Genomic DNA, 17,500 nt, shown 5'->3' with positions numbered 1-17,500 from the left:
ACTTCGAACTTCACACTCGATGATGCCCTACAGGTGAGGCTTGAGTATTTAAGAAATTTTATATTATAATTAAGATTTTTGAGGTTTTTTTTTTAGGTGTTTTTGTTTAGTTATTTGGTAAATGTTGATCTGTTTATGTTTCGGTGTCAGCTGGGAGGTGAAGTGAGGTGGAGGTAGGAGGTGAGGTGGAGGTGGGAGGTGAGGTGGAGTTGGGAGGTGAGGTGGGAGGTAGAAGGTGAGGTAGAGGTAGGAGGTGAAGTTGAGGTATGAGGTGAGGAATAGAGAAGTATATTAATTTACGTAGTTAGGGGCTTTGAACATAGGCTTGCCTTGGGACTGCTATGAATATTAATAAAATCGGCTGGCTGCAGTAGGTACCATAAGGTATATAATGGGGTTTGGAGAAGGAACTGGCAGGAATTATTTTATTTTGTTTATTTTATTTTATTTTATTTTATTTTATTTTATTTTATTTTTCTTTTGTTGCGGGCCAGTTAGTCTTAATGTAACCATTGTTCGGCATTGTACTTTGTATTCGAAGTTAACCAGCGATTCTATCCGTGTCGGTGATATTATGCTTAACAAGTCGAGTCGTAAGAAGTTGTCAAAAGGTTATAGGTGTAAAAGTGGTCAAAATGTTTACAATGAATCTTTAGTCAAAAAACAATGCTACGTGCCTCTGGTCCGGAGGGGTGTCGCCAAACGTCCCCCCTGAAATATCAACTACATAAAACTTGGGGTGAGGAAGGGAAGGCTGGGGAGGAGATGGGTGGAGGAGGTGATGGGTGGGGGAAGGCTTGAGGGAGGTGATGGGTGGAGGAGTGGATGGGTGGGGGAGGAGATGGGTGGGAAAGGCGATGGGTGGGGGAAGGCTTGGGGGAGGTGATGGGTTGGGGAGTAGATGGGTGGGGGAAGGCTAGGGGGAGTAGATGGGTGGGGGAAGGCTTGGGGAGTAGATGGGTGGGGGAAGGCTTGGGGGAATAGATGGATGGGAAAGGTGATGGGTGGGGGAAGGCTTGGGGGAGGTGATGGGTTGGGGAGTAGATGGGTGGGGGAAGGCTTGGAGAGGTGATGGGTAGGGGAGTAGATGGGTGGGGAGGTGATGGGTGGGGGAGGAGAGGGGTAGGGGAGGTGACGGGTGTGGGAGAAAGGATGGGGTAAGGCTTGGGGGAGGTGATGGGTGGGGGAGTGGATGGGTGGGGGAGGAGATGGGTGGGAGAGGTGATGGGTGGGGGAGGAGGTAGGTGGAAAGGAGATGGGTGGGGGAGATGGGTGGGAGTGGTGATGGGTGGGGAGGAGATGGGTGGGGAGGAGATGGGTGGGGGAGAAGGGTGGGGGAAGTGATGGGTGGGGAGAAGGTTTGGGGGAGATGATGGGTGGGGGAAGTGTTGGGTGGGGGAGGTGATGGGTAAGGTGGGAGAGTGAGGTTTGTGTGTGGGAGTGACATCAGGAGAGAGTTATCGACCTTACCCACACTCGACCCCCACCCCACCCTTACCTCTCCTTCGGTTGGGGGGGAGGGGGGAAGGGGGGAAGGTTGCCAAAGAAATCTCTGGTTTCATTAGGCGAGCGTGTCTCCTTTTCTGATCAACAGATTCCGTTGGATTTGGCCAAAGGAAGATCAAACGAGAGCAGCTGTGTGTGTGTGTGTGTGTGTGTGTGTGTGTGTGTGTGTGTGTGTGTGTGTGTGTGTGTACGTGTGTGCACGCACCCGTAATTAGAGTTATTGGTGTAAGAAAGTTGCAATATTTTTAGCGTTTTTGTACACGATTCTTTGGTAATAATAATAATTGAAAGATATCAATAATTGCAATGGTGCTAATAGTATTGATAATAATCTGTTTATTAAATATATATATATATATATATATATATATATATATATATATATATATATATATATATATATATATAACAAGATCGACCGGCGCCATTTTCGTGCGTTTAAGGTAATGAGGAAGTCCTTGTTTTCAACTTATGGTATCATGTTCTGTAATTACACATGTAAATACACAAATTCCCCTCAGCATCTAAACTACATCAAATCTTGAGGTCCAGTAATGAGATGTTTGTCAGAAGAACATTATTAGAATATGATACTGGGATTGAATTAGGGGCGGGAGATTGAAGGTGTATTTATATAAAAGAAAAATATTGCTTGTGTACATAACAAAAAATATATATATAGAAAATAGAAATACTTTAGGAGACAGAGCATCTTTATGAAATCCATTAACAGAATGTCGTAGAGGTATACAAACGCTTTATATGACTGTTCAAAATGTTGTTAAAAGATGAACAATTATACTGAATATGATGGGTCATAAATATAACTAAAAGCAAATAACAAGAAATAATATACGGACACATACCTTCCTGTTTCACTCTCCGACGCTTAGTAGAAGAACTGTTGAGGGGTGACTTTAGTGTTTCAAATAAAATCGTTGTTTACAAGTCATAAGACGCTTGGGTCGTTTCAGTTGAACAGAATTGACAGATTGATCTTAGAGTTGATGTTGCACAGTAGGCTAGATGAAAGCCTGTGACGTTTTCTTTGTTAATAAAATCGCCTGGCGTCAAAATGCACGATTCAGTAATGATGGAATTAAGACTGACTTCAGAAAATGGGTTATGTCGACGAAATATAATAGTATTAGGTCAGCCATGATTATACGAGTTAATAGTAGTTCAGTGATTAAAATATTGATCTCTTATCATATTGATATTTTGTAATATTTATTTTATCATGTTTTTTGCCAGTTTTAATTCCTTTCAATGAGAAACTTAATTAAACTCAGTCGGCAGTTGGGTCTTAGGAAAAAGATGAAAAAAATCGCCTAACGGCATTCCGTGTAGGAATAGTATTTTTTGTTTTAATTTTTTGGTATTTAAATATTTCATCTTATATAATTTAGATTTTTCATTTATATATATACATATATATATATATATATATATATATATATATATATTTTTTTTTTTTTTTTTTTTTTTTGTATTTCGCCGCCAATAGACACTGTTTATGTATGTGGGAATAATATCACAGAGGTGAAAAAGAAAGTATTTAAGGAAGTTTAACAGTAATAAGTGACATTTTAATTAATCGGCATTCTGTTTTGATTGGAAATTATAAAAGAATGTTGTGTAACTCTGCTCCATAGGGGCACCTCTAAAATCCGAAACTTGTTTAGTACATAAAATATATACAGCCAAAACTACATGTACTCTTAATCATGTGCATCATTGTTATTATTATTATTATTATTATTATTATTATTATTATTTATTATTATTATTATTATTATATATTTCTTTTTATTCATATTTTAAGAGGGTATTAATGTCTATGTTGCCAAAGCCTTAGAGTCGAAAGAAATAGTGTGATACCGTCCAGAAAAAGATTATATTATCCCCCAGAAGAAAGAAAAAAAAGATAAATTAATTGCATTTAGAAAAAAACGAGTTCAGTGATTAATTCGGGGTTAAGTACTGGTATTTTCATTTTATAATTTCTTTCAAGCTGACTAGAATAGTTTGGCATTAGCCAAAGAAAGAATGATGAAATTGGTCATTGTATGTTTATGGGTTGATGTGTGCATATATACATATCTATATATATATATATATATCTATATATATATATATATATATATAGATGTATATATATACATGTATTGATTATTCAAAGTCCAAAGGCCCTTCTGAGTGTAATGGAATAGTCTGGCGTTAGCCAATTACCACAGTCCTATGGCGATGGCCGTTGGCGGTTACTGTGGGGCTGTGGCTTACAATCTGTGGAACTCATGGAAGCATTTAATGATCATTTAATGAGTTTATTATGTCTACCGTCTTCCCTTCTTCAGATATGTGAGAACCGGCTGGAGAACCTCGGGAAAGGAGTTAACGCTAACGACCACTACCGCGCCGTCGTCAGGGCCCTCGTGGCTGAGGCTCTGGAACTCTCTTTCTTTCTCAAGACCATGTCCTTCAAACAGAAGCTCACTTCGCGGCAGCAGGACCTTGTCAGCTCCGAACACGACCTCTACAAGCTGCATTGCGATGATTGGGTGAGTATAAATAGAATATTTATTTATTTATTTTTTATTATTATTATAATTTTTTTGGTTCGCATCCGACCTAGTTATGGACCAAAAGGTCTTCTGTCGGCATGCTCCTCCTTTGTAATCTTTTGTAAATCCTTCGTCTTGGTAATCTATTTTATGTATCTATTTATTTGTTTATTTTTTTTATTTTCCTTTTTTATCCTGATTCTAAGCATATGAACAGATCTGGGTAATTCAGTTGTTTATTTTTTATCGTGATTTTTAAGTATACGTAATCAACATGTATGTTTGTTTATTTCACTTCTTTATTTTCTAAATACTTTCCATGTCCACGAATCTCGAGATACAGCGGTATGACGCGACATGAAAACTACACACATGGGGCATTCTTTGTAAGATCGAAAAAAAAAAAATCAAAATTAACACCCTCATCTCTACGATTTTGCTGAAATTTGGTTTATAGATAGTTTTAGAGCCGTAGACACATTTCTGAAATTTAAAGGTCAATCCGAACAACCGGTCAGGAGATATGACTTCAGATATTTTGAGGTCAAATGAGAGGTCACTAATATATGGCGACCAATAACTAGAGTGACAAAAGTCAGTTATATGTTTAGAATCAGAAAAAGACAAGGAATCCAAATATCAGAGTTTTGGAACTTTAGGTCAAAGAATAAAAAAAAAATCACACTATAAAAAAAAATTGAGGTCAAGAGTTGACCCTTGGGGTATCAAATTGAAAAGATATATAGACGAGAAAAATGAAGGCATTAGCTTTGGCTATTGGAATCAGTAAAAAGAAAAGATTGTTTATGCTAATATTTTTCATATGATTAACACACAAGTGTGAAAAATATGTACAGTTGACGTAGAACGTACAAATATGGCGCTCGCTTATGTGAGCATCGTCGAGTACTGAAAGCCATCGACAATGCGTGCTGAAGGTGAGGACGCTACGCTAGGAGGCGCTGAGTACCTGCGGCCGAAGCCATCGCCTTCGCTTAGGGGACTGTCGGGACAGGTAATAGTCACTGCAACTGGGAACCTGAGAGGAGTGCGGGATTCGAACCAGGAACTAGGTGAATGCAAGAGCAACAAGCGCCAGAGGATTTTATTCAGCTGAGGGGATGCCTTGGCATCAACGAGCTCCATGGGCTCTCTGGATAGCCCTCAGTCCAGAAATCGTTTTGCAGAAGGAAAGCCCATCTTCTGAAGAAAAATCCTTTTTCACGGAGTAAAAGCCCGATTGTCTGTTTCTAGCCTGAATGAGCCCAATTTCGAAGCCCATTTCGAAGCCCATTTCGTCGAGTAAAATGCCCGCATATCCATATTGAGCCCGAATAAGCCCAATTTCGTAGCCCATTCTGTGGAATAAAAAGCCCGAATATCAATATTAGAGCCCAAATAAGCCCAATTTTGAAGCCCATCTTGAGAATAAAAGTCCAAAAATCCTAGAGCCCGAATAAGCCCAATTTCGTAGCTCATTCTGTGGAATGAAAAGCCCGAATATCCATATTAGAGCTTGAATAAGCCCAATTTTAAGCCCATCTTGAGGAATAAAAGCACAAATATCCATACTTGAGCCCGAATAAGCCCATTTTGTCGAATAACACTCCGAATATCCGTGTTTGAGCCCGATTAAGTCCGTTTTTGGAGCCCATCGTGTGCAATAAGAGCCCGTATATCCTTATGTGAGCCCAAATAAGCCCGTTTTCGTAGCCCATTTTATGGAATAAAAATCCAATAATCGGCAGTTCAGCCCGATTTAGCCCAATAGCGAATCTTCGACCGCAGAGAGATAAAAATTCCTTTCCAAAGGACCTAGAGGATATGCATGGGGCCGGATCATCCTTGTGAGACACCCTCCGCTCACGCATGAGACGGAGGGATGTCTGGCGCCTGTAGGAGGAGTAGGAAAGAAGCCCCTGAGGAGGACTTAGGCGGGGGGATGCCCGGTCCCGTACCGCGGCCTCGGCTGGAAGCGCCCCCGCCCATCGAAGGACGCTTCCGACTTCTTCCTCTCCTGAGTCTCGAGAAGACTCTGCCTCGACGGCGTGGGTCCGCCGGAGGAAAGGCGCGCCCCTGTGCGATTTTCGAAACTGCCGAGCCCAAAGTTCCTGTGGGTCCGGGCCAGCCTGGCTCGCGTGGATCTGGGGAAATCGGCAGCCGAGATGGTCGAGCTGACGCGTGGCGGTGCCGGGTGTAGTGGTGATAGACGTCTTTGTTCTCGTCGTCGTCGTCGTAGTAGTAGTCGTATTACAGGTGGTCGTAGTAGCTAGTAGTAGCAGCTGTTGCTCTTTCGTTTGTTATTGTTGTTGCGACTGTCGTTTACTCGTGTTTCTGCTGTTTTTGGGCTTAATTTTGTGGTCCTTTGCTCTTGTTGATGTGCTTGTTGTTGTGCCTACCGTTGACACATACACACACATACATGTGTGTGTATACAGTATATTTATATACTGTATTTATAAGAGCAAAGTTTATTCATGCTAGTATTTTTCATATAATTAACACATAAGTGTGAAAAATATGTACAGTTGCCAGACAACGTATAAATATGGCGCTCACATATGTGTTATATGAAAAATATTAGCATCAGCAAAATTTTCTTTTTACTGATTCTATTAGCCAAAGCTTATGCTTTCATTTTTCTCGCCTATATATATATATTTTTTCAATTTTGATACCCCAGGGTTCTAAAAATTGACCTCAAATATCTGCCAAAGTGGGATATCTTTATTTTTGAACCTAGAGTTACTAAATCTCTGATATTTGAATTCCTTGTCTTCTTCTGATTCTAAATATATATATATATATATATATATATATATATATATATGTATATGTATATATATATATGCATTTATATATCTATGACCTTTACCACTCCTAGTTATTGGCCACCAGATGTTAGTGACCTCTCACATGACCTCAAAATATCTGAAGTCATATCTCCTAAAAGGTTGTTCGGATTGACCTTGAAGTTTCAGAAATGTGTTTAGGGACCTAACCCTACCTATAAATCAAATTTCAGCAAAATCGGAGAGATGAGGGCGTTAGGCACTTGTTGAGCTATATACTGTATATATATATATATATATATATATATATATATACTATATATATATATATATATATATATATATATATATATATATACATACATACATTGGGTCATTACATCTTCATGAAGATGTAATACACGAAAGAGCTCTGCTCCAGTCGTTTCTTTTCATTAGTGGTTAATGTGCATATATACTGTATATATATATATATATATATATATATATATATATATATATATACACACACACACAGTGTATGTGTACCTCTCCTCCCTCCCCTTATTCCTCCCCTTTTTACTCCCCTCGCGCCGCTCCTCCCCTCCATCCTCCAGTCACTCCTCCCCTCCCTCCTACCCTTCTTCCTCCCCACTCTTTTTTCCTCGTTCTTCTCCATTTTCCTATCTTCTTTCCTCCTTTCACTCCCCTCACTCCTTCCCTCCCCTTACTCCTTCCCTCCCCTTACTCCTTCCCTTCCCTTACTCCTTCCCTCCTTCTTCCCCACACTCCCCCTCCCCCTCCCTCCTCCTCTCCTTCCTCCCCACGCTTGTCTCGTCGTTCCTCTCCTCTTTCCTATCTTCTTTCCTCCCTTCACTCCCCTTACTCCCCACGCTCCCCCTCCCTCCCTCCCTCTATCCCTCCCTCCTTCCTTCCCACTCTCCCTCCCTCCCTCCCTCCCTCCCTCCTTCCCTCCCCTTCCTCCCCCTTCCTCCCCCTTCCTCCCTCCCTCCTTCCTTCACTGTCGAACCAGCCGACTCACTCCGTCTCTCCGTTCCCTTGATATTTAGTAAATGCAAACGTAACCACGTTTGTTGTGTTGACATTGGGGATTGTAGTAGTTGTACAAGGATCAGCCTGTTGACCGTGGTCCGTAAGGTGTTGATTCAGGAAGGAAGCGGGGGAGTCTAGGGTGGGAGTAGTTAGGACAAGAATAAAATAAGTAAGACAGGTAGGTTAGAAGTATTTAATAAATTGTAATGATGATTTATTTATTTATTTTTAATTTGATTTAATTTTATTTTACTTTTTTTTCGTTACACATATTTTTACTTTTCATGGACGAGATGGCGTATGATAAGGTTTTATTCTATTTTATTTATTTTTATTTTCTCATTGTTATACATATTTTTATTCTTCATGGACGTAGAGATGGCGTATGATAAGGTTTGATTTTATTTTATTTTATTTATTATTTTTATTTTTTCATTATACATATTTTTATTTTTCATGGACGTAGAGATGGCGTATGATAAGGTTTGATTTTATTTTATTTTATTTATTTATTTTTATTTTTTCATTGTTATACATATTCTTATTCTTCATGGACGTAGAGATGGCGTATGATAAGGTTTTATTTTATTTTATTTTTATTTATTTATTTTTATTTTTTCATTGTTATACATATTTTTATTCTTCATGGACGTAGAGATGGCGTATGATAAGGTTTTATTTTATTTTATTTTTATTTATTTATTTTTATTTTTTCATTGTTATACATATTTTTTTATTTTTCTTGGACGTAGAGATGGCGTATGATAAGGTTTGATTTTATTTTATTTTATTTATTTATTTTTATTTTTTCATTGTTATACATATTTTTATTTTTCATGGACGTAGAGATGGCGTATGATAAGGTTTTATTTTATTTTATTTATTTATTTTCATTTTTTCATTGTTATACATATTTTTATTTTTCATGGACGTAGAGATGGCGTATGATAAGGTTTTATTTTATTTTATTTTTATTTATTTTTATTTTTTCATTATACATATTTTTATTTTTCATGGACGTAGAGATGGCGTATGATAAGGTTTTATTTTATTTTATTTTTATTTATTTATTTTTATTTTTTCATTATACATATTTTTGTTTTTCATGGACGTAGAGATGGCGTATGATAAGGTTTGATTTTATTTTATTTTATTTATTTATTTTTATTTTTTCATGTTATACATATTTTTATTCTTCATGGACGTAGAGATGGCGTTGATAAGGTTTTATTTTATTTTATTTTTATTTATTTTTATTTTTTCATTGTTATACATATTTTTTTATTTTTCTTGGACGTAGAGATGGCGTATGATAAGGTTTTATTTGATTTTATTTTATTTATTTATTTTTATTTTTTCATTGTTATACATATTTTTATTCTTCATGGACGTAGAGATGGCGTATGATAAGGTTTGATTTTATTTTATTTTATTTATTTATTTTTATTTTTTCATTGTTTTACATATTTTTTTTATTTTTCTTGGACGTAGAGATGGCGTATGATAAGGTTTTATTTTATTCTATTTCTATTTATTTATTTTTATTTTTTCATTATACATATTTTTATTTTTCTTGGACGTAGAGATGGCTTATGATAAGGTTTGATTTTATTTTATTTTATTTATTTATTTTTATTTTTTCATTGTTATACATATTTTTTTATTTTTCATGGACGTAGAGATGGCGTATGATAAGGTTTTATTTTATTTTATTTTTATTTATTTTTATTTTTTCATTGTTATACATATTTTTATTCTTCATGGACGTAGAGATGGCGTATGATAAGGTTTGATTTTATTTTATTTTTATTTATTTATTTTTATTTTTTCATTGTTATACATATTTTTTTATTTTTCATGGACGTAGAGATGGCGTATGATAAGGTTTTATTTTATTTTATATTTTTATTTTTTCATTATACATATCTTTATTTTTCATGGACGTAGAGATGGCGTATGATAAGGTTTTATTTTATTCTATTTTATTTATTTATTTTTATTTTTTCAGTTATACATATTTTTTTATTTTTCTTGGACGTAGAGATGGCGTATGATAAGGTTGTATTCTATTTTATTTTATTTATTTATTTTTATTTTTTCATGTTATACATATTTTTATTTTTTATGGACGTAGAGATGGCGTATGATAAGGTTTGATTTTATTCTATTTTATTTATTTATTTTTATTTTTTCATTGTTATACATATTTTTTTATTTTTCTTGGACGTAGAGATGGCGTATGATAAGGGTGGTGAAGAAGCTTGTGGAGCGTGGTACACGTAATAATATGGAATAGGGGAGAAGTCCATTGAAGGTGGTCAGGTTCTTTGCTATAACAGTAGGGCGTATGTGAAGGTCGACAGTGAATAAGGAGAGTAGTTTGGGTTGTGTGGGTCTCTCTCTCTCTTTCTTTCTCTCTTTCTCTCTCTTTCTTTCTCTCTTTCTCTCCCTCTTTCTCTATTTTTCTCTCTCTCTTTTTCTCTCTTTCTCTTTGTCTCTGTCTCTCTCATTCCTTCTTTTTCTCTCTTTCGCTCTCATTCCTTCTTTATCTCTCTTTCGCTCTCATTCTCTCTGTCTTTTTCTCTCTTTCTGACCCCCTCTCTCACACTTTCTCTCTTTGTCTTTCTTTTTCTCTCATTCTCTCTTTCTCACTTTTTCTCTCTTTCGCTCTCATTCTCACTGTCTTTGTCTCTCTCTCTCCTCTCCCCCTCCCCCCTCTCTCTCCCCCTCCCACTCTCTGACTCTCCCCTCTCTCTCCCCCCCCTCTCTCTCTCCCTCCCCCCTCTCTCTCTACCCCTCCCCCCTCTCTCTCTACCCCTCCCCCCTCTCTACCCCTCCCCCTCTCTACCCCTCCCCCCTCTCTCTCTCTCTCCCCACACTCTCTCACCCTCCCCCTCTCTCTCTCCCCTCCCCCCCCTCTCTCTCTCTCTCTCTCTCTCTCTCTCTCTCTCTCTCTCTCTCTCTCTCTCTCTCTCTCTCCTCCCCCTCTCCCTCCTCTCTCTCTCTCTCTCTCTCTCTCTCTCTCTCTCTCTCTCTCTCTCTCTCTCTCTCTCTCCCCCCCCCTCTCCCCCCTCTCTCTCTCTCTCTCTCTCTCTCTCTCTCTCTCTCTCTCTCTCTCTCTCTCTCTCTCTCTCTCTCTCTCTCTCTCTCTCTCTCTCTCTCTCTCTCTCTCTCTCTCTCTCTCTCTCTCTCTCTCTCTCTCTCTCTCTCTCTCTCTCTCCCCCCCCTTTCCCTCGTAAACCATTACCTACCGCGAGTAAAACGCGCCTGTCTTATCTAACTGATCGTCGCCATAGCCATCGTCATCATCATCGCAGCTTCTTTGAATACAACAGTTATTGATGTCGGCTTAGAACCGCACAGATGGTAAAGATAAATCACAATTTAATTTGTTTTATTCTATTTTTGTCTAGAAAGTTTCAAGGACTTTTGTCAAGATAAGCATGAGTTTGTTTATACTGGTAACAAACTGCATAGATAACAAAGATAAACCACGGTTTCAATATCTTATTTATTGATTTTATTTTTATTTGTTTGTTTCTTTTTATTTACTTATTGTTATTATTATTTTTGTCGGGACTTTTCCAGACCCCATTGAGGCAGATTGTCTTATTTTATTTATTATTATTATTAAAAAAATTAATATCTTTTTAATTTTTTTAATTTTTTTTTTCGGGACTTTTCCAGACCCCATTGAGACAGAATGTCTTATTTCATTTATTATTATTATTATTATATTTTTTAATGTTCTGTTTATTTATTTATTATTATTTTATTTATTTTTGTCGGGACTTTTCCAGACCCCATTGAGACAGATTGTCTTATTTATTATCATTATTATTACTATTATTGTTATTATTATTATTATTATATTTTATTATTTTTTTATTTTCTGTTTATTTATTTATTATCATTTTATTTATTTATTTATTTATTTATTTTTGTCAGGACTTTTCCAGACCTCGGTGAGACGAATTGCCGGATTTTATTTATTATTATTATCATTATATTTTTAAATCATTTTTTGTTTTGTTTATTTATTTATTATTTATTTATTTATTTTTGTCGGAACTTTTCCAGACCTCATTGAGACGGATTGTCGGATTTTTAAATTTCATTCTGGCTAATGCCATGTGATTTCATTCAACCAGGAGGAACTTCATTCCTTGTTAATTTAAAGAAAATTTCGGTGTGAATATTTCTAACGAGTGCCTTCCTTGGCGCTCAGCTTCGCAACCCATAACGACGTAGGTCCGGGTACAGCCCCCTCGTGCGCAACAACAACCGTTGAACACAAAGCCAGACTGCACGGAAGTCCATTACGTGTGAGAAATGCGACCCATCATAGGTCGTTTGATAAATCTGTAATAATTTTAGGGGTTTTACCTTAATTTGAAAGGAAGGCATTGGAAGATAAAAGGATATTTTTTTTATTTTGTTTTCTAAATATTGTCAGTATTTGTGAGTACGATAAACATATTTAACTTAACCTACCTCAACCCAACCTAGCCTAATCAAACCTAGCCTAAATCGACCTAACCCACCCTAACCTAACCCAACCTGACCTAACCTAACCTAATCTAACCTAACATAACCAAACTTAACCTACCCTAACCTAATCCAACCAAACCTAACCCATCCTTGGCTAGGTCCAATTGAGCCAGTTACTCACAAAATAACTTAAACAGTGCACAACCCCGCGCAGCATTCTTTCTTTTGTGCCGTCGGTGACAGCCACTTGCCCAGGCATCCTGAGTACCTAAAGTAAAGGTCACTGTTTTGGCTGCAGCTAAACGCCTCCTACCGTAAACCTCTCACCTCCTGCCTCCCATGTGGAGTTGTAGATGGAGGAGTCAAGTCAGAGAGTACACCGCAGTGTTAAGGTCACGGGTCAAGGAGGAAAGGAGGACAGGCGAGGAGGAGGAGGAAGAGGAAGAGGAGGATGAGAGGCGGAAGGTAAGGAGGAGGAGGAGTGGGAGGAAGTGGAGGCAGAAACAAAGGTGGAGGTGAAAAAGTAAGTGGAAGAAGAGGAAGAGGAGGAAAAGAAAGAATGGGGGAACAAGAGGAGGAGGAGTGGGAGGAAGTGGAGGCAGAAACAGAGGTGGAGGTGAAAAAGGAAGTGGAAGAAGAGGAGGCGGAAGAGGAGGAAAAGGGGTGGAACAAGAGGAGGAGGAAGAGCAGGAAGAGGAGGAAGAGCAGGATTAGGTGAACGAGGATGAATAGAAGGAAGAGGAGGGGGAGGAGTAGGAGGAGGAGGAAGGCGATTCCATTGGGAATTGCTCAAAGGGCGTCTGGAGCCAAAGAGGAGGAGGAGGAGGAGGAGGAGGGGAGTTGGTGATGGAAGAGAAGAAAAGGGTAAAAAAAAAAGTGGAGGAAGTGGAGGAGGAAATGAAGGAGGAGAAAAGAGTAGAACAGTAGAAGTTTGAGGAGCTGGAGATAAAGAAGAAGAAGAAGAGAGGGGAGGAGGAAGAGGAAGAGGAGGAGAAAAAGAAAGTGGGAAGGAAGAGGAGTGGATAGGGTGACAGAGTGAGGAAAGAGGGAGTGGGAGTGCGGGAGGAGGGGGAGTAGTAGGTAAGTAATGGTGATGGAGTGGTATTAAATGGAGAAGATGGAAGACTGGAAGGAGGAAGTATTGGGGGGAGGAGGAGGAGGAGGGTGGGGGCAGTGTGACCCCCCCCCTTTAGTAAGGGGCTCTTCTATACTGACCAAACCCTTTCGAAGCTAGCCAGAATAAAATCAGCAAAGTGGGCAGGAAGGTTTTATATATATATATATATGTATATATGTATATATATATATATAATATATATATATATATATATATATATATATATATATATATATATACATACATACAGACGCTCCTCTACTTACGTTCATTCGTTTTACGTTTTTTCGATTTTACGTTTGAACTGACTAAAAAAAAAAAAAGAATGTTGAGTGAATTTTTTAGTTTAGCGCGCTCTCCGTAGTTCAAACGATACTTGCGCATGACGCTGCGTCCATTGTTTACATTGCACAAACGACAAACTGAACATGCCTTGCCTCCTCCTCCTCCTCCTCCTCCTCCTCCTCCTCCCCCTCCTCCTCCACCATCTCAATTTATGTTGCTTGAATTTAATTTATTTGAAATTAATGTTATTATTTTACAATGTTATGTGTATAATTAATGAATTAGGGGTGTTTTATAAGATACGGTAATAGAATTTACGGATGTATAGTGCAGTAACAACTTATGTTCATTTTCAACTTACGTTCGGCCGTTCGGAACGCAACTAAAACGTAAGTTTATTAGAATTGTTTGGCGTGGTTATAATGCTGTACAGGGTACGGGAAGATGTTATTGTTATTGTTATTATTATGATTTTTGCATTTAGGGGACTCATAAACTGAATGAAAAAGAAAATCCCTAAATTGGATATAGCGTTAGGCGAAGAACGTCAAACGATTCTTCTTCTTTTTCTTCTCCTTTTTCTTCCTCTCTTCTTCCTCTTTTCTTCCTCTTCTCCTCCTTTTTCTTTTTTCTTCTTCCTCTTTTTCATCTTCTTCTTTTTCATCATTTTCTTCTTCAGCTTCCTCTTCTTCAGTTTAGGGGACCAACTTTAGGAAGAGGTTTTGGCCGGTCGAGACCCCATTTTGGCCAAAGTTGCCTCCCTCTCCCCGCACACCACTTCAGCTGAATAAAGTCGACGGGCGTTAGCCAGAATAACAACTATAAAGTGTGCCAATGCGGCACAGAGGCTGGGAGGACGTCTGAAGGTGGAGCTTGGCTAAGGAGGAAGAGGAGGAAGAAGAGGAAAAAGAGGAAGAAGAGTAGGAGAAAGGAGGAGGGTAGGAGGAGAAAGAGGAAAAAGAGGAAGAAGAAGAGTAGGAGGAAGAGGAAGAAGGAGAGTACGAGTGAGAAGAGGAAAAAGATGAAGAAGAGTAGGTGGGAGAGGAAGAAGGAGAGTAGGAGGGAGAAGAGGAAAAGAGGAGCAAGAAGAAGTGGAAACCCAAAGTAGAAAAAGCAGACAAAGGAGGAGACATCAGCAAAGAGGAGGAAGAGGAGGAAAAGGAGGAGGAGGAGGAGAAGAAGGAGAAGAAGGAGGAGAAGAAGAAGAATGAGGAGGGGGAGAAGGAGTAGGAGGAAGAAGAAGAAGAGGAGAAGGAGGAGGAGGAGGAGGAGGAGGAGGAAGAGGACGAGGACGATGACTTGTAGCAAGGACTCCTGCAGGAGTAGCAGCAGCGCCGTCGCTATCCCCCCCCTTTCCCCTCCCTCACTGCTCAAACTGCCGGCCGCTCCTGAAGCTCGGCACCCACGCTGCCAAGGCCGCCCACGCCGCCCACGCCGCCCGCGGTCCTGGAATGCCTTCCGTTGCCACCCGCGAGTCCTCCTCTGCCTTCGCATCCTACTCTTCCTCCTTCTTCTTCTTCTACTCTTCTTCTCCTCCTCTTTTTCCTCTTCATCCTTCTCTTTCTCCTCTTCCTCTTCCTCCTCCTCTTTCTCCTCTTCCTCCTCCTCCTCCTCCTCTTTCTCCTCTTCATCCACTTTCTCCTTTTCTTCCTCCTAATCTTTCTCCTCTTCCCCTCCTCCTGCTTCTCTCTTCCATCTCTTCCTCCTACTCCTCTGACTTCGCATCCTCCTCTTTCTCCTCCTCTTCCTGTTCCTCTTCCTCCTGCTCTGTCTTTTCCTCCTCCTCCTCCTGCTTCTTCTCTTCTTTCTCCCCCTTCACCTCTTCTTTCTTCTCTTTCACCTCTTCTTACTCCTTCTCCTCCTCTTCTTCCTCTTCCTCCTCTTATTCTTTCTCTTTCTCCTCCTCCTCCTCCTCTTCTTCCTATTCTTCCTCTCCCTCTTCTTCCACCTCTGCATCAGGAGAATTCCTTCGTCTAGAGTTGGAAGAAAATCATGAAGCGTTAACCAGAAGAAACTCCTTCAAGTGGGACACTTGACCGAGGTTAGGGGCGGTCGGGCGGGCGAGGTTAACCTAACCGCGTTGCCTTAACTTTAAACCTCTTAACCCAGTGGCGCCCTCCATTTTGATAAAAATCACCTGGCGGCAGCCAGAATAAAACTTTTAAAGTGCGTCGTCGTAGCCAAGAACAGCTGATGTTGGAGAAGGTATCTATGGATACATGCAACTAGTATCCTTACTAGGACCCTCACTAGTTTCGAAACTAGAAACGTGTGAGACGCTGTCAACAGGTACCAGTCACTGGCACTAGTTTTGGAACTAACAACCACGAGTGACGTCACATACATATATGACGTCATATATGTGACGTCATCGTTACTATAACTACCACTAGTTCGGTGTCACTTTGCCCTAGCCCCGAACTCCCGAGCCAGTGCTGCTTGGGTCCTGCTCTCGTGAGGTCGTCTTTAAACAGTCTCCTTACTACGCAATATGTACTACGTAGCAGCTGTCGTATCCGGTTTCTCCCTCTCCCCCCCCCCACGAACCACCATTGCTGCCCTCTGCAGCTGTGGGGGTCTTGCTTCCTTCCCATGACTTCTGCTGGTACAGCTGCTGTTGCAGCTTGTGTCTCTTGGAAACCCACACTCCCGTCCACCCACCTTAGTATCGGTGTTGCTGTAGTAGTGTTGTTGTTTTGTCTGTCTCCTTCCCCTTCTCTTTCCTCCTTCTTCTTATCCTCTTCTTCCTCCTCCTCTTCTTCCTCCTCTTCCTCCTCCTCCTCCTCCTCCTCCTCTTCTTTCTCTTCTTCCTGTTCTTCCTCTTCTTCCATCACCTTTACATCATCATCATTATCTACTACATCTTTTTTCCTTCGTTTCCTCCTTCTCTTCTTCCATCACCTTCTTCACATCATCATCATCATCATCTACCTCTTCCTTCCCTTCCTCCTCTTCCCCTCTCCCCCTCCTCCTCTCCTCTTCTTCCCCTCCTCCTCCTCCTCCTCCTCTATGACCTAATATAACTACTACCTTTTTCTCCCCGCCCCTACTCCGCTCCCCTGAGACTGCTATACCTGCTGCCTCTTCTGTTCTGGCTTCTACCGCAGCAGCAGCAGTAGCAGATGAACCTGCTGCCACCACTTACATAAGAACGTAAGAACGAAGGAGACTGCAAGAGACCATAAGGCCTACACTAGGCCGTTCTTCTTCGACCCAGCTTCTAGCCTGCGCAGACGGACCTCTCCTCTTAGTTTCCGAAATTAAGAAGCTTCCGATATCTAAACCGAGGTCATTCTTGATACCAGAAGCATTTTCTAGTATCTCCGAGGCTGTCAACGCTTAGAAGTTAGGAATCGTTACTAGAATCGCAGTAATACACCGGTGGCGAATTAGCGCTGTAGCATACATACATATACGAATGGCTTCTTTTTTCCCCCTTACAAGGGAGGGAGCCATAAAACAGAGGCATAAAAACCACTCCTACCCATTCCATCCCCTACATTGCCCATTCCTCTCTACCCTCTTCCCTCCCTCTCATCTTGGCACCTCCTGGATGACGGGTCATCCCTGCATCTCGCCCACTGCCCTGGGTCAGAAGCAGTGTCACTGAATAATAAAAGTAGAACCAAAGTTATCCATAAAAAGAGAAAAATAAATCAATTAAAACATAAGAAAATAGATCAACGAAATACTTATAAAAATTAGCATTAAAT

At 39.8% G+C, this 17,500-nt stretch overlaps 1 protein-coding gene across 3 annotated transcripts in view; it reads left to right on the top strand.

Annotated features, from left to right (window-relative positions):
* LOC143035048 (protein spire homolog 1-like) overlaps positions 1–17,500 on the top strand; it is a 579,804-nt gene that overhangs the window by 349,511 nt on the left and 212,793 nt on the right. For all 3 annotated transcript variants that reach the window (XM_076201518.1, XM_076201517.1, XM_076201516.1), the window contains exons 5-6: positions 1–33; positions 3,864–4,067. The exon at positions 1–33 is cut by the window's left edge and continues 74 nt beyond it. In XM_076201518.1, the coding sequence (XP_076057633.1) occupies positions 1–33; positions 3,864–4,067 (237 nt within the window). The remainder of the gene's footprint in view (positions 34–3,863; positions 4,068–17,500) is intronic.

The sequence above is a fragment of the Oratosquilla oratoria genome, chromosome 18, assembly GCF_046742065.1.
Source record: "Oratosquilla oratoria isolate Oo_2021 chromosome 18, ASM4674206v1, whole genome shotgun sequence".
Lineage (NCBI taxonomy): Eukaryota > Metazoa > Arthropoda > Malacostraca > Stomatopoda > Squillidae > Oratosquilla > Oratosquilla oratoria.
The sequence above is the reverse complement of the archived record's forward strand: the minus strand, read 5'-3'. Positions and strand labels throughout refer to the sequence as shown.